Raw genomic sequence first — 18,078 nt, forward strand, 5'->3', positions numbered from 1 at the left:
TATGATTCTATGATTCTATGTATTTCCTTGTTGAACTGCTCCTATTTTTATCTTTTCTATAGCTCTCTTGTAGTCAGAAAGTGATTTTGCCTGATCAAAATTCTAATCAGAATTATTACATTTATTAGGGTTTGTGATTAATACAACTTTTCAAAATTGCTCAACAGTTTTTACAGGACAAAAATGAGATGACGCAGAGGACAATAATAGAAAAGTATAGTAAAAATTATGGAAAAAAAGGAATGCTTTCAGTGCTGTCACCTACCAGAAGAAAGAATAATTTTTTCTCAACATTTTAGCTAAGGAAAAAGTCCGATAGCTGCTTTTCCTCACATTTTCTCATGTTAATGTCACTTCTTAGTAGAAATAAAGTGTGTTTAAATATCATATTTTTAGTAGACTATGATCTATTTTCAAATATGAGCTCAAAGCAGTTCCATTACCTGTCCTACCATTGTTTCCCAGCATGGCCCTCTGGGGACATCTGCAGGGTCCACCTGTATTGGAGGAGCAGTCGAATTTTCTGGAATAGTGCCATTGTAAAGACTGGCTTCCCATATTGTCATGTTATACTTGACTATCTTTTCTTCTTCCAACTAAGTAAAGAAATAAATTGGGGAAAAAAACCCACCATGAGCTTGTTACCAATTCTCAACCTTTTCTATTCCCAGACTCCCATTACCAGCGCAGGCATGGATGTGATACACAGTACAAGAAAGAAAAGAACCTCTTTCACTGACATGTCTGTGACCGGCTGGAAATCCTCATCCTTGCCCAGTTACATGTTAAAAATAATGAAGGGAAGTAAATAGCTTGCCTTGAGATTGATTTCATCCATTAGGGCGATAATGAAAGTGTAGAGATTGCCAAGAAAAAGAGCAAAGATTCGTCCCAGCTGCCATCTTAAAGCTATTCGAGGGTGGTAATTTTCCAGAGAACTAATTACATCAAATAAAGTTGGACAGAACATTCCTAAAAGTGACATAACCATGTTCACCTGAGAAAGGGAAAAAAAAAAAAAAAAAAAAAGAAAGTTTACAGTGAGATGTTAGCAGCAAGTTCTTTTATTACTATTGATTTGTAGGGCGCATTTCCATTAGTACTTTTTAATCTGGTTTTTGATTTAATAAAAATAAATCCACCCTGGGAATCACAAGATGTTTTCACAAATCAAGATAGGATTGAAAAATCAGTTCTAATCTACTGCAGATACCACCAGGTCAACGACTGAATCTCTTTCTGCAGGGCTGCTCTCCAGGCTCTCATCTCCCAATCTGTGTGTATAACCAGGATTACACTGTCCCTGGTGGAGAATCTGGGACTTGCTTTTGTTAAATTTCATACAGAGATTGCCCAGCTCTCTGGTCTATCTCAGATCTCATGCCTTGGTCTGTCTCAGATCTCATGCCCTCACTGCATAAGCAAATTCAAATCAACCCTGCTTCTTTCTGATTTTCTGAGAAATCTCTAATGAGATTAACTCATCACTTTAGCAGGATGGAAATGAAACAAGTTTACTGAAAACATACTAAGAAAAACAGATAACTAGCTTTTATAGAAAGTTTGAAATACAGCACAGCTTATAAATTCTACAGACAAGTGAGGCATTCTATTACCATAATATTCCTAACTGGTTGCTGAAAATTATTTAAGTCTGCTTGAAACTTTTGGTTCTAATTCATTGTGTCAGCCAAAAATTAAAATAATTCTAAAAGTTTAAGAGTGCAGTCATTCAATTTCAATTTAAAATAAAATTTCATGACAAAAAATGTGTCTTTAATGGACTAAAAACAACAAACAAGAAACAGAAAACATCTCAGTCTAAGTCACAAGGGTTGTTGGAAAACACAAAGAATTCATTTGAGATGAGTCCTCTTAAAGAATTAAATAAAAATAATTTATTTAGTCACAAAGAAACTTAATTGTTCAAAGAACTCTAGTGTTCCAATTTCTCTAAAACTAGCATTTCTCAGCCATGCTGGAATTCATTTTGTCAGAACTATTATAAGTGTTAATACATTTCTAACTTCCTGCTTCCAAGGGACTTAGGACTGGTCTTGTTTCTCAGAAATCATATGGCAGCAGAAAGGAATGCTGCCAACTAATACATTCACTCACTTAAATATATATATATTCTCACTCCTAAAGAGTTTCATACATGAGACTGATGTTCTTAACAAAAATAAATACGTCTTGTTTTCTGCTGTTGATCTATTCTTATTTTTATTGAGTGCTAGTGCTAATTACTTAATTTTTGCATCTGTAGGCAAACAGTAGTGCATTCGGAATCTCCTGCCACCTTTTACCTGTGTTGGGTTTCATACATTAATGTTTTGAATAAATTTTCACTTATGAGAATTGTGGATGTTCCTATTCTTTTATACTTCTAAAAGGTGATGGGATGATGGTGATCAAAATATTGGTTATTTTTTCTTCATAATGAACTTTGTAAACTTTTTTATCCTTAAGTCTTCATAGTATCTAACACAGTTTATAACAAATATTGTCTCAGTCACCATTCAGCCAAAGACTTTGTGCCCAATATGGCTTAAACTGGCAAAGCTGCAGGAGTTAACTCCATCCAACACCACTAACCATAATTTTTTAAATTCAAACTTTTTTTATGTCTTGGTTTTTAATAGAATTTTTCAGTCCTGCTGTGATTTTGTTGAATCTCAAACCAGAATCCCTCCTGACTCTGTTGTCTCAGTATCCTCTTGTGGCTACAACTTCCAGGGCAAGTGTGGGCATAAGAGGGGATGGGTCACACCAAATCGTAGAATCACAGAATGGTTTGGGTTGGAAGGGACCTTAAAGACCATCTAGTTCCAACCCCCCTGCCATGGGCAGGGACACCTTCCACTAGACCAGGTTGCTCAAAGCTTCATCCAGCCTGGCCTTGAACACTTCCAGGGATGGGGCATCCACAGTATCTCTGGGCAACCTGTTCCAGTGCCTCACCACCCTCTCTGTGAATAATTTCTTCCTGATATGTAATCTAAACCTCCCTGATTTCAATTTGTACCCGTTCCCCCTTGTCCTATCACTACAGGCTCTTGTAAAAAGTCTTCTCCCAGTACCCTTGTAGGCCCCTTTCAGATACTGGAAAGTATGTGGGCTTAGCGCAACACATGACCAGGGAAGAGCAACCACAGGACAAACGTATGAATAATAGGTCCTAGAATCCAATTATACTCATTTTGGGTACTTTTTCATTCAGGTGTGTTTTTTATTTATTTACTAACTACCAGAGGTCTTCTGTTTCATGCCTCAGATTAGTCTTCCTTCAGACAGATTCAAATTTTGGACTTTATAGCACCGGCACCCACCATCTACCATTTCTTCCCTTTTGCTTTTTCTGAGCGTGGCTTCTTCTTCATGCATTTGACATCCCTTAGTTCTTACCCTGGAAGACATAGTGAATATGTATTTTGGAAGAAAAAGTATGTCCTTTGGGGAATATTAAATATAGAACCTGCTAACTTATTTAGAGTTTCCCTGTTGGTGCATGGGAGAGGCAGCTGAGAAGCCACGCTTTCTTTTGAACATTCAATTTTTTATACAATATTAATTTTCTATATTTTTATTATGTTCAGCATTTTTCACTACTTGTCTGATGCAAGCATATTCTTTCCTATTTGCTTTCTATCTACATTTTTTTTCCCCATGATTTGACTTTTCATGATCCCCATCTCAAAAGCATTCTATTTCTGGAGAAAAGACACTATAAAGATATGACATGAGGCACAGAAACTTGCAAAGCTGAAAAGTGAGAAATTATTACAACTAAAAATGCAATGTATTGCTGAGACAAAATGTAGCATATTGTTTATTCAAAATCCAAAATCTATGATGGGTTCTATATTTCAAAAGCATAAATATTCCTCATATGTTTTTATAGATATATTATCATTATATTTTTCAGTTTCTTTTAAAGGATTTTGGTGAACAAAGAGTTCACTGAGTTATCCATTGACCTTTAGCCACCTTAATCTAGTTTGATTTCAGAAAGGAGACAATATCTATCCTGGACTTCTTGTCAACTTGAAGCTCAGGTGCTGCAGGAGATTTTCTTCCACAGTTTTTATTAGTTTTTCACTACTCCGTGTGACATACAAATTATGGAATGATGCGCCAGAAGAGGGGCAGCATGCCAGTATGCATATAATGTAGAGTTACGGTTGATGGCCAATGTGGTCTTACATTCACTCTCTTCTAGGTGAATCTCAAAAGCCCTCTCTGCCCTAGTGAGACAGACTTTTCCCTAAGAAAGGAATAACAACCAAGAGGCACTCACTAATTATTAAAACTCCCATTCAAAATGCAGGTTTTTATCTTTCTGTGACATTAACCACTCCAGATACCAAATCCTTGAGTGACACTCCAAAAGCTAGAAAATTACTGTGTACATAAGCCTTCCCAGCTGTTATGAATCTGGTAAGAAATCCTGTGACTGCAATCACATGTAAACACCAGCCCACCAACATATTAAACTGTGCCAAGACAACATTAAATATTGAACACTGACTGCTTGTTGCTTAAATGGTAAGTTCATTAAGAGCAAGTAGTCTAGCTAAAATAAATCATATCTTTCACTAACAATGATTGCAGTTTTCATAGATTTGCCTAGCATCTGCTGTAGAACACATTAATAAGGACCTATTTTTTCTAGTAAATACAGCTTTGTTTTTTAAAAATAAATTAGAATTAGAACTCATACTAATAAAATCTGCCTGATGGTTTCTAGAATTAAACAGAGCATTGGGAACATCTCTTAATAATTTCAGTATACACTGTATCCACTATTAGGAATGTTAAAGTAAATGGCTGGTTATTTTTGTCAAGAGATCTATGGGGTTGCTTCTTGCAAGATCCGAGATGTTAAATCTATACTTTTTATTGCTGGAAAGCAAATTGATGTGCAAAGGGTATCTCCTCCCAAATGTTAATGATTATGATTCAGAGAAATCAGTCTGTGTCCTAATAAGCTTTTTTCTTCTTTGGAGTAGCTTTATTTTTAAACAGTACAGGAAAATATGTGAGAAAATAAGAGTATCTCTGTACGAGAGAGATGCTTATACTACCTTCTGTCTCTGCAAATTATCTTCTATCAAATGAGAAAAGCCAATTTTGTTCAGCAATTTTCATGCAATTTCAGAATACTTTACCAAGAGAATTAAAGGCATTATTCTCCATTTTACCAAAATTTCCACAGTATGGGGAAATTGTCAGATGGTGCAGAATCATCATGGTGGTTCCATGACCAACCACCAGGCCACAGCTATGTATGAGGAGCAATGCGAAGCTGACGAAAGCCCTTAACAGTCCCAGTCTGCCTGTTTCCACTAACTTCCCTGATCTCCATGACACACCAGATAATTTTCTCTGAATTGCGATCTGATAAAACTAGGTACTACAGGTAGGAGTATTAATAAATATTAATAATCAATGAAAGGCAATATTTTATACCTCATAAATGTGTTCATTACTTGTCAATAGGAAAAATTCTTTAGCCAAATAATGGCAATGTTGCCTTATCTACTCTCTTTAGAGACACACTTGCTCTAGATCTTTGTTCTGTGATACAGCCTCCTCAGCAGTACCTTTTTTTTTTTTTTGGTAAAGCAAACAAAAGTAAAACAATGGAGATAAACATGCATATGTTTAGCTACTTTCCCAGATTGCAGCATAGACTAATATAACAAACAGCTTTCGGTAACACAGTTCTTGTCAGTACAAATCTGTTACCACACCTTTCAACTGAGAGAAAGCTGAATTCATCCTGAACTCTCCTCAGCTGCTAGGCTGTTGTCATACTTAGAGCTCATCTAAATTTAAGCCAGGCAATTTGTACAAGAATTTTCTTTCCCATCAGATAAAAATGTAGTAACTTGTATCGAGTAACTTAACCCAATCTTAACAGCCCCATTTCTCTGGATTCCAGAGGTGGGTTGCTGTAGCTTTTATGTTAGTTTCTCAGTCAGGTTTTGGTGTTGAAAATTAGGGATTGAATTTCCTCATTCCATTGTCACCCACCTCAGCAACTTTGTGAGTCAAGCATCTTTTTGCATACCTTAAAGCAGGTATCTACTTTACACTCCAGCTTGGAAAATAAGGTCTAAGTAACAAACAGCAAGTTCTACAACACACACAAGAGTGTGTTTGCAAGAAAGTAAAACCTGCCCAGGTTTTCATATAGCAACACTTGCTACAGGTGCTTACTGCACACTGTTGTAGCACACAGTCACTTTCGCTATACACCACTATCGGGCAGGGCTGCAGCTGCTCTAGAAGAAAGCAGATTAAGCACAAAAAAAATGGTATTGGACTCAGACTGAGCAGCTGGAATTGGAAGGCATGAGTTTCATCCTGTTGCTACATTACAGAGGCCCCAAGTAACTTTGGATATGCCCACACACCAGTCACTTTGCTTGTGCCAGTCCCAGAAGGAAAGCAACAGGGGAGCAGGCTCCTTGAGGAGATCTTGTGAGTCCATAGAGTAGCTGGAAAACAATCTTAAGAGCACAAAGGAGTAAAGGTAAAGGCCTCAAATGAAATCTAAATACATGGGGATATTTGAAAGAACCAAACAAGTAATAAATGTTTGAATGAAGCAGGAAGCAGAGACAAGAACAATTCTTTTGTTAGACATTTACCAGCCCCACTCGAGTATTTAAATTCTCAAGGAAAAAAGGCAACATGCAGAGTAGAGGAACACAGTTTCAAACCACATCTATTTTAGAAATGTGCTAGCACGAACTTCATTTCTTTCCCACCACCCGTAGTTCTCCAGACCTTCCAGGGCAAATTTCTGGGATCTTCTGACAACAAAAAAGATGAGGTAGCCACTCCCAGCGAGCGTGCACAGGGCTAAGAAGTTAGCAAGAACTCTCAGGAATCGAGTCAAGTGAATGTTTTCCTCTTTTCGGCTCTCCTGTTCCTCCACAATAGCTTCCTGCACTTGTTAGAAAGAAAATATTGTGAGTACTTTAATGGTAATGACCCCACATTTCCTCCCCAGTTGTTAGAAGTCAGTTAAATCAATTATGAAGATGCAAATGGACAACTAGGTATCATGTTTTGAGACGTGTTTATATTGTCTCACAAAACTTGTTTTGGATCTGGCCAGACCCCATGGTTTTGGCTCCCCAGCATATGCTTTTCTTCCAATGAGCAGGTCCTCACTGAGGCTGGTTACGCCTGCACTCATGTACCTGTAGGAAATCAGCGTGTTCTGTCAGCTTGTGAGGTGCTATAAGACTGAGTGGCCCAGCAGGATAAATATGTGATTAGCTGCCAGAAAAGGAACTGTCACACTTTAAAAATATGAAATTGTGAGAAAATAACAAAAAAGTTTATTCTGAAAGTCATCAGTTCAGAAGGAACGAAAACACAAAAGAGATGTAGAAATCCAAAAAAAAGGCAAACCGTGCACAGGTTCAAACTGCGGAACAAAATGTTTGTGCCACACTTACCCTTGACCAGGACTGATATATATCAAGACTCAGGTGTAACTATAATCTCCAAATACTTTTTCTGTCAGCAGAATAAGCTTTTGCTCTGAAGTGTCCTTGTAAAAAGGGAGTTTGGTTATAACTTCTCACTTTGGTATAGAGATGAGCTGCCCAGAGGGGAAGCTAACTCCTGCATTGTAATAATTACTCTGCATGGCTCTGCTTTACTTACAACTTACATTTGTTTAAATAATGAAAGGAGATTGCAGCAGCTCTTGAGCAAACCTCCCATAGCCCCACCCAAGCCAAGACTTCACCCTTTCTGTCTGAGGTGCCTTGCTTATTTGCAATGAGCACAGCAAAGTTTAATGAGTTTATTTCTCAAAAATAAGTTGGTGTCTCAACTGATTTGTACTCCAGATAGCTTTTAGTAACTGACTTTAGTAGGCTGGCAGGGAAAGCATGAACAGTTTCAGTACTTTCAGTCAGTATTTCTACAGTATTTGTTATATTGGGACCTTTTCTTCTAATGAAGTTGAGTGCAATTATCTTTCATGCCTGCAGATGGGAGGGTGGACACAGTGAGGTGTATATTGGCTATATCACCACTTCAGAAAGGAAAGGTGCTGTGTGTGTTTGGTTAGGGTTACTGCAGCTAATGCTTGGTCTTCCAGCTCCCATGCTGCATTTTGTCAGTGTGACTTCAAGTCTAGCATCTTGTTCATTAGCTGCAAACACCTTGCCAGTGTATTCCCTGTACATTATTACACTGAAAATTAAATTTTCCTTTACATGCTGCACTGGTGTGTCTCAGGGACCCCAATGTAGAAACACATTCTATAACATTCAACCAATAGAATACATCCCCTTCACTGTTTTCACAGTGGTGTATTTCACATCCTGCCCCAGATTCCTCACACAATGACTCTTGAAATCAACATACCTTATAAACTAAAGAAGAGGCCCAAGAACACCTTGTATTGTCCTGCAAATTTGGCTATATTTCATAATTAATTTGAAATAAAAACTTTGAATTATGTAAGTAAACCTTTTTCCTTAGTGAAAAGCAAGTATACGCTCAAAATTCTGAGGCCAATTCTTCGGCTATGATCAATAGTCCTTTACAGACAATACTATTTCCTTATCTTATGGTATGTCTTCAGTGCAGCAAGAGAAGATGATTATGTGAGGTTGGCAAAATGTCACCAGCATTTAAAAAAAAATAATTTCAGACAAACACCATGGAAACTGGAAGCCATCAGAGATGAGAAAAAGGAAAATATTATTTTTACAGTAGAATAATTTTCCTAAAGCTAGCACTACAGCCACAGGGCAGAAAAGAGATGCCATTAACATTTTTTTTTTCCCCACAGTCAAAAAGAAGAAATTAAGATGGCAAGGCACAAAAGCCCAGGCTCAGAAGGGTATAGGGCAGTCCGCTTCTAGCTTAAGCTTCTATGTCCTAGACACGGCTAATTCTTGACCTTGTTACATCTGATTAGCACCAGTGCATAAGACAAATCAGGTTACCCCTCCTCAGTGAGCTCTAATTTACCTTAAAACTTGTTGTGATGGAGGCAAACTTATTGTCTGCTGTCTCAGGATTGCCAATCAGGTAGTCCCAGCTTGTGAACATTTTCCAGCTGAAATTAAAACTAGTGTCGTCTCCACCACCTTCTTCATTTGCATTCCTTGCCATTCTGCAAGAGCCAGAAAGACATAGAAAGGCCTTGTTAGAAATAGTTCTGGTATGTGAGCATGATTTTTAAATTGATCCTAAATTCTAATGTTCTGAAAAAAACTATATTATTCCAGTTAATGGTATTATACTAAATCTGGAAAACTCAGTCTGAAACAAGAGAGAAGGATAGAGATTTTCATATTTAGACAATTTATGAGCTCACAAGATTCATTTTGATGTGAAAGAATTAATTAATTTCATTAACACCTCAGAAAAATTCTGCTGGATAAGGAACTCAATAGTAAAACAGTATCAAGAAGATCTCTCGAATAGAAAGATGCAGAGCATCCTGAACTGCAATAGGTTTGATTACAGACCTCATGAAGAGAAAAACGAATTCTGAAACAACACTCCAGAACAAAACCTGGTTTCACCATACAATAGTATCCCTAACACATCTTTCTATCTTCCCGTTCATCTCCTATGCACTTTTAAACAAGATTTATGACAATATCCACAAACATTATTTCTTCAGTGATTTGACTTAATCTTGACTACTAACAACTCTACTTCAGAGTCTTGTCATTCATGTAATAATAGTGGTCTTGCTTCTGCATACTTTATCACTTAATTCGAACCATTAAGTATAAGGATGAAGTATATTAGGAGAGTACAAACCATTTAATAACACCATGTTGTACATACCACATTTTTAACAGTCCAGTAATTTACATACTGTCAGATAAGAACAGTGACAAAATAATACAAAAAACCCTTCTGTGCTGTCATAAACCAATGCCAGGGTTGTGGGATTTTGTTTTACTCTTCATATACGGAATGGACAGAAATCACGAAAGATTCTTGGTAGGATCTGCCCTGCTACTGGTTTCTAGACTAAGATAATTCCTTCTCAAGAGTTCTTAATTAAATAGTGAACAGTTTTGTGGTTGTGGTATCATTTCTTTGAGACCAGAAATATTTCCATTTTATGTTATACACTGGAAAAGCTTTGGCAGGCAGCTCTAAATCTTCATATTTTCCCTAAATAGAACAATTGTGCTTATAATCCTCACTACCTCTTACACATAGACAAGCCCTTTCCCAGATCTCAGGCAACAGCAGGAAAATGGTAGCACGTCCTGTTAGTTCCTGTGCCCATTGTGTCTGGCAAAACAGCAAAGAGCAGAAGACTGAAAAAATTTCTCATAAGATTACTTAAATATTGATCAGCTTTAGCGTCATGTGACCAGATGGGAAGTTACCACACACAATGTATTTTTTCCACAAGGATATTCCTTACTTGGGTCACAAGGATTTTCAGCCAGAAGGAAGCTTTTTTTGTTTTTTTGGTCTGGGTGACAGTCATTGAAATACCATTGTCTGAGACTAAAACTTTTCTGATCTTCACAGCTACATTACAAAAAATATTTTCAAATATATTTTCAAACTAAAGCAATTACGATTTTTTGGTAGCATTTTTCCTCCTCCTAAAATATGTATATGTAATTGAAGAATTCTTTTTTCTCCTGAAATGCCTCTTATCCTATAAAATAATTGAAAAACAGAACATGAATTATTCTAGTGCCCATGCAAGTGAAAATTACTGGCTTCAGCACAAAATGGTGGAAATAGATTAACTGCAGTTTTCTATATATTCACTAGTGTCCTTGAATCTTGACCTGCAATGCTCTGTTTTTTTTCACCCTAGGCATCTTTTAAAGCCACCACTATAGCTAACTGTATTATTGTTGTAGGTAGTTATCTTGCTGGAGTTTAGACTATTAAAGATTATATTCATTAGCAGTCTATCTCCTTAGTAAGTATCAGAATTACCAGAGTTTATTCCAATAGTGAATTTCACAATAAAATAATAATTTTACTTCATTTAAATTATGATCTTTAGACAAAATTCAGGTCCAGAATTCAAGAGTCAAAAGGCTAATATATGATTATGTTTCTGTTATGAACTTTAAGGCCCCTTCTAAGCTAAACCATCCTATGATTCTATGATCACCACTTGTACTACTTGTTTCTCTTACCCTGTGCTTCCTACTGTTTTAATATTACGTTCTTAACATTGTATTCAGCAAAGTTTTCACACTGCTAGAAATTATTTTGCATTCCCAGGACATTAAATGCTTCCTATGGCTAGTAGCATTAATTTTACACCACTGTGCAAATGTGACCTAATCACTATAGTCTTGCCGAGAATCATTTACTGCTTACTCTGAGTTACACAAAGAATTATTTGCCATATGTATTTCTTAATTGTCTTCTTCATTATTTAAAGAATTTAACTTAAATAAGATATCATTAAAGGGAGAAAAATTTAATTTCCTGGATGTTAGCTGATGTACTGCTCGATGCAGAGCATTATGAAAAGATGGGCTGACAACTCTGTTCCTTACTTTATGCATTCATTTTTCACTTTAAAGTTGCAGGAGGGAAGTGCTGTGTTATTTCAGTAAAGACTTGTTCCCACTTCCACAACACTGCAACACAGCTGCTGGTGCAGAACAATAGGTGAATAAATACAGGCTGAAGGAATCTTACATGACTGACCTTGCACTTGATCTTCCATTGTCCTGCCCTTATAGTTATCATGTTTTTAAAAAGATAGTCTCAGTGGTCAACAATGGAATTATCTGCCTTTTTAGATGTAATTTATTCCAATCAAGGAGAACTTACGTTCGAATGACAATCATAAAGCTGTAGCCAATAGTCCCAACTCCAACAAGGAAATAGGAAAGCGGCATCCTGAACTTGAGCCATCCAATTGTCCTCTGGTTATTGTAATAGCCATAAAAGAGTACAGAATACTGTGCAAAGCCCTGAAAAGTCAGCAAAAATTATGTCATGTCTGTTAAGTACGCATATAATCAGAAATTGTACCAACAGCAATGTACTAAAATATCCATTTCAATGCATTCAAAACAATTGTAAGCTCTCTATAATAAATCTCACAGGATAGAAAATCTCTCCTTTTATTTAGAAATACTTGCATTATTTCATATCAACTTTCAAATCTTTTCTCTTTAAAATTCTTCATAGGCACTCCATCGACAATTTAATGAGTCAAAACTTTTTCAGCCACACGCTTCTCATAAAGACAAAAACATTCTGGTTTACAAAATTTGTTTTACAAATCACTTGGAGATAAAATGCCAGATTTTTTAACTTCGTTTTCACATTCCTAAAACTTACTCACATAGCTTATTTGATACAAAATTCTCATATGTCTTCTCTGTCTAACAATGTTGTCTGCTGTTCATTGGGAGATCATTCAATATATGTTAATCAATAGTTAGCTGCACTTTATAGATGATTATTCAGTATGCAGGGTTTTTAACATGTGGACTCTAAGGCTGTAAAAAGTGCAATGTAAGTGTACCTTCTTTCTCAGCAATTCAATCTCCTTTTCTAAAAATCAGTGAGAATTACCCTCTTTTCTACAGGTCAGATTGCTGATTTTTCAAAATAATTTACTAGTACATGGTTAACTGATACTGCTGGTACCTACAGTGATCCAAATATATAAACCTTCCAGATAATTCTCATGTTAGAGCAAGAACTTGCCTTCTAGAAGAAGAATGTATCCAGAGCTTTTCCAAGGACAGCTCAGCACATGCATAGCAGTGGCAAATCTCCAGCTGGATGTAATGATTTCAAGCCAAATACAGAGTATTTGACCATGTAATTGGTGGATAGACCATACATTATTTTGACACTAATACAGTGAGCTGAGGGCTTTGTGAATTAAAAAAGCCATTTACTTCCCTTCTGCATTTCAGTTGCTCATTTTACTTAAAATAAATAACATCTTTCTCTTACGTATTATTTTAAAACATGCATTTACTTTTTTTGTGGCTTTTACTATAAATGAAATGAGTCACAATGTTATCTGGAAAACCTAATTCACAATTCTAAGCTGAAAATAAAATATTAATATATGATAAACAGAAATATTATCCAAAATGTCTTGAGTCGGTAATTAACCTATCTCTTCTTTCTTCATATAAGATTAACTTTGACAGATGTGCCTACACATAAAAGATAATATGTTCTTCTCTGATAAAGGAAATATTGTTACAGCACACATTTATTACTAACTACTAGTAAAACATCTACACCAGCCAGGATACATTCAAATTCATTAGTATACCTTTTGCTTTTTTTTTTTTTTCCTTTCATTAAAGCATCTTATAATTCCATTTTAGCACAGGTTTCAATACAGCCTAGCTCATATCTAGATAGCCTTTTGGATCCCTCAGAGTATTAAAATGCTTCTTAACTCACTGCGTTCCACAAAGTCAGAGATAATTCCACCACTGTGTGTCATTCACTATGTTGTTTCCTGTGCTTACCCTGCTGCATTTTACCATGAGAGCTGAAATATCTTTAGCTGTGTACAGGGATACAGGCATGGAAGATCTCTTTCACTCTTTTCTGAGCCTAACATAAAAGTTAGGCACGATAGGAATGATAGCTAAATGCTTTATTGAAATGAGCCTTGAGAATTTCTGTTTTTAAGGTTTGGATTATTATATGAACTGTAAACTATACAAACTATACAAAAACTAAATTCCAAGTAAAATATATCCAAATCAAATATTGTCTCTCTTTGCCTTGTCAGTAAAATGAGTACAATTTCAAGTGCAAAAAGTCAGAAGATATGCTGAGCTCAACTAGTGTCTTAAAGATTGGTGAGTTTTAGTTTTGATTTTTGGGGTTTGTTTGTCTGTTTTGATGAAATAATGCTTGCTAATGTGGGTTCACTTATTTGTAACTTAGTTTAGAACACAAGAACTTCTAGCACGTGAAAGGTACTATTTTCTGTGGTGTTTAATTAAAGATGTCATTGTCTTCAGGGAGTTTTTGTCAGTTTGACATTGCTCAAGAAAATTCTTTTTACCACCCAATATTTCAGGGTATTCATCTTTTTCACTGCCCTAAATTTGCATTTGATCATTGTATTAACTGCTACTCTGCTGTTTACTGTACTTTCTTCTTTAGAGCTGTCAGATCCTGTTCCAGCCAGATACTATAAACTTCCCCTCTCTTTCCACCATCTGTCTTCATTCATCTTTCCTCAGATACATTTCTTTTAAAAACTTTGTTACCATTTGCTGTATAAAGCTCTTCTACTCTCTATTCTCTTTACAAAATCTCCAAGTTACTATGATTCCTTTTTCTCCAATATTTCCCTGATGTGTTAATTTCTCATTTTATAACGTTGTCGTCATTATTTATCAGCTACATGTCTAGATGTAGTCTTCCTGTCACTCCAACATACAATTCCTGATTAATCAGACACAATGTAATTTTATGTAGCACTTATTGCAAAATATTACATACATGGCTTTTTAGAAAGATCTTACTATCCCTTTGTATCCAAGGAGGGTCCATTTCTTTATGTGACAAAATAAAGCAGAAGTAATTTTTTTACTTTACATATCTTTACAGTCAAAATACAGGCAAACATTACAATTTCTACTTACCATTATATTATTTTCTTTAAGTCAGTTGTCTACAGTTAATAAGCCTGAAAAATTTGCTTGAAAAGGAGAAAATAGGTATATCCAGTCAAGTTTTTTCTGTTGTTCTGTCACCTTAACACCTGATTCTTTCTCTACTGACAGCTGAAGATTGAAAATAGAGCCAAGGAAGCTAAATAAAAGACTGCAGTCTGGCATCATCTGAGTCTCCACATGAAGGTATTGAGCCACAAACCAAGGGATCCTATTTGAGATCTGTGTGTCACAAGATTAGGGATCTCTCCACATCTCAACCAGACTGAAAAATGGCCATATTGATGAGAAGGATAGACACCATACCCCTTTTATGTCTTCTCAGGAGAGATCAGAACTGACCTCATTTTGGAAAGGGTTTATGAAAATCCACCTGTGCCCCCCCACACTCCACCCCGGGATTGTCTGTGTAGAACACCACAGCCTGCACAGTTCTCCCCACTAGCATAGATGGAATGGGATCTCACATGGGCTAAATGTACATGGAGAGGCCACTTTTAGATGAGTCATTCTAAAAACAGCTGGAGAGGCTAAGCTGTAAACAGGAGGAACCTGCACCTGAGTTTATTTTTCCAAGAAATGGATCTGCTCCCAACATCATATTCATGCTTGCTGTTGCTAAAACAACTCAGGTGCTAAAAGATATGTATGTGTATGTATAAACCTTTAAAAGTGTTGTTACATACAGAGTTATAGAATCATAGAATCGTTTTAGGTTGGAAAAAACCTTTAAGATCAAGTCCAACCACCAACTTAACACTGCTAATACCACCACTAAACCATGTACCTAAGCTTTTCATCCCCATGTCTCTTAAATACTTCCAGGAATGGTCACTCAACCACCTCTCTGGGCAGTCCGTTCCAAGGCCTAACAACCCTTTTAGTATTTTTTCTTAATATCCAATCCAAACCTCACCTGGCACAACTTGACGCTCTTTCCTCTTGCCCTGTCATTGTCACTTGTGATAAGAGACCAACACCCACATCTCTACAACCTCCTTTCAGGTAGTTATAGAGAGTGGTAAGTTCTCCTGTGAACCTGCTCTTCTCCAGGCTAAACAAGTTCTTACAGCTGGTCCTCAAAGGACTTCTTCTCTAGACCCTAGACCCTTCTCCAGCTCCATTGCCCTTCTCTGGACACACTCCAGGCCCTCAATGTCATTTTTGTAGAGAGGAGCCCAAAACTGGACACAAAATTCGAGGTTCAGCCCTACCAGTGCCAAGTAGAAGGGGACAATCACTTCCCTAGTCCTTGTGGCCACACCCTTACTGATGCAGGCCAAGATGCCGTTGGCCTTCTTGTCCACCTCGGCACACTGCTGGCTCATATTCAGCTGGCTGTCAAACAACACCCCCAGGTCCTTTTCCTCCAGGCAGCTTTCCAGCCACTCGTTCCCAAGCCTGTAACATTGCAGGGGGTTGTTGTGGCCCTAACACAGGACTTGTTGAACTGATTGGCATCTGCCCATCAATCCAGCCTGTCCAGATCTCTCTGTAGAGCCTTCCTTCCCTCAAGCAGATCAACACTTCCACCCAACTTGGTGTCATCTGCAAATTTACTGAGGGTGCACTCAACTCAATCCCCCAGGTCATTGATAAAGATTGAACAGAACTGGCCCCAAAACTGAGCCCTGGGGAACACCATTTGTGACCGGCTGCCAGCTGAGTTGGACTCCATGTACCACAACCCTTGGTCTCAGCCATCCAGCCAGGTTTTTGCCCAGTGAAGAGTATACCTATCCAAGCCATGACCAGCCAGTTTCTCCAGGAGAATGCTGTGGGAAATGGTGTCAAAGGCTTTACTGAAGCCTAGGTAGACAACATCCACAGACTTTCCCTTATCCACCTTGTCAAGGACCTATGGCAAGCGGGTCACCTTGTCATGGAAGATCAGGTTAGTCAAGTAGGTCTTGCCTTTCTTAAAGCCATGCTGACTGGTCCTGATTGACTGTTTGTCCTGTACATGTCATGTGATAACACTCAGAATTATCTGCTCCATAACAGTCCCTGTCACCGAGGTCAGGCTGACAGGACTGTTGTTTCCCGGATCCTTCTTATGGGCCTTCTTGCAGATGGTCATCATCTTGGTGTGTGGGTGTCTAAGTGGTGCAGCAGGTCACTAACCATTCACCCTTGGACTGTGGGGGCTTCATTCTTCTCCCCATCCCTGTCTATCTTCACAGGGGGCTGGGTACCCAGAGAACAGGCTAAACTGGACATCACATCAACAGTAAAGAATTAAGACATACATCTGAATTCAGTTAAATATCTACATGTTCTGTAAGACTGAGAAAAACAAAAAATAACATTCTCTCTTTTAGAAAAAGCATATAGTGCCTATTATTGGAATATATTTTCTTTTTTTCTAATTCACACTGCATCCTCAAATTTGTAGCCTTAATCATATAAAAACACAGGACTAAATTAACCTGTAACAAATGGAAAGTCTGATTCAGGGATGTGAATCAAGCTTTGAGACTTTTTCCCATGTGTCTTTGGATTCCTACATCTACTGAAATGTGCATGTGGACCTTGAACTTCATTATATGTTTTGTCTGAAGTAAGCACCCATATTCAGAAGTTGTAAAAAAAAAAAAGTAAAAGAATTCTATTTCCATTTTCTCCTGAAATGTTTCATGTGAAATCTCTGACTATTAAATAATGAAACAAAAGCCCATAATAATAATTCATGGGAACATGCAGTGTTGCAAGTTTATGCACTTACACTAAAATCCCAGAGAGTAGCAAAGTTCATAGCACTTGCTTCCTCAGCTCTTGGGACAGTTTTTCTAGGTAAAGAGCCATATGGTTTCCCCATCAAAGCCTGGAACCAAAAAAAAAAAAAAAAAAAAAAAAAAAAAAAGCAATTTACATTCTAAAGCAAAATACCGACAAAAGGAAGGGACAATGATCTGCCATTTCTTAGGAAGATCTGTTTTATGCTTCTAAACTCCTCAGTGCAGATGACCTACCTCTCGAATTCTTTTCGTTGCTCCTCACATTAATTTTTGAAATTATGCTTAAAGTATGCATTAAATGTTTTTTTTAATTTAAAGTTATGTTCCACTCATATCAGTGTGTGCCTCTTACATACAAAGGCAACACAAAAGTCCATACTCCTCTGATGAGTAGTGTTCGTCTTCCAGAGAAGACAAAAAAATTCATTTTTTCTTTCATTATGGATTTTATTGGGGTTTTAATGTAAATGTATGGAAAGATGCCAGAGATTCAGTTTTTGGGTTCTGAGTCCCACTGCTGCTGGGACTGGCAAGATGCTTGCTTAGCTACAGTGTATGTCCTCACGGGGCTTTTGCCAGCTTCACCTTGAAAACTGTTGGTCATTTTCTCTTTTTTGTCTTCAATAGAAGATTGATCATGCTATTGAAATGCTGTTGGAAATTCCTACCTGACTCTT

The 18,078-nt window shown here is 37.2% G+C and overlaps 1 protein-coding gene across 1 annotated transcript in view; it reads right to left on the bottom strand.

Moving 5' to 3' along the window:
* Positions 1–443: 443 nt before the first annotated feature.
* LOC104513368 (transmembrane channel-like protein 1) overlaps positions 444–18,078 on the bottom strand; it is a gene marked incomplete at its 3' end in the record, with an annotated part of 51,301 nt that continues 33,666 nt past the window's right edge. Inside the window, exons 9-14 of the mRNA XM_010156696.1 lie at positions 17,389–17,487; positions 11,824–11,966; positions 9,010–9,154; positions 6,761–6,955; positions 818–997; positions 444–596 (exon numbers count right to left, since the gene is read on the bottom strand). Coding sequence (XP_010154998.1) covers positions 444–596; positions 818–997; positions 6,761–6,955; positions 9,010–9,154; positions 11,824–11,966; positions 17,389–17,487 — 915 coding nt within the window. The remainder of the gene's footprint in view (positions 597–817; positions 998–6,760; positions 6,956–9,009; positions 9,155–11,823; positions 11,967–17,388; positions 17,488–18,078) is intronic.

This window comes from Eurypyga helias, unplaced genomic scaffold (genome assembly GCF_000690775.1).
Source record: "Eurypyga helias isolate BGI_N326 unplaced genomic scaffold, ASM69077v1 scaffold9390, whole genome shotgun sequence".
Lineage (NCBI taxonomy): Eukaryota > Metazoa > Chordata > Aves > Eurypygiformes > Eurypygidae > Eurypyga > Eurypyga helias.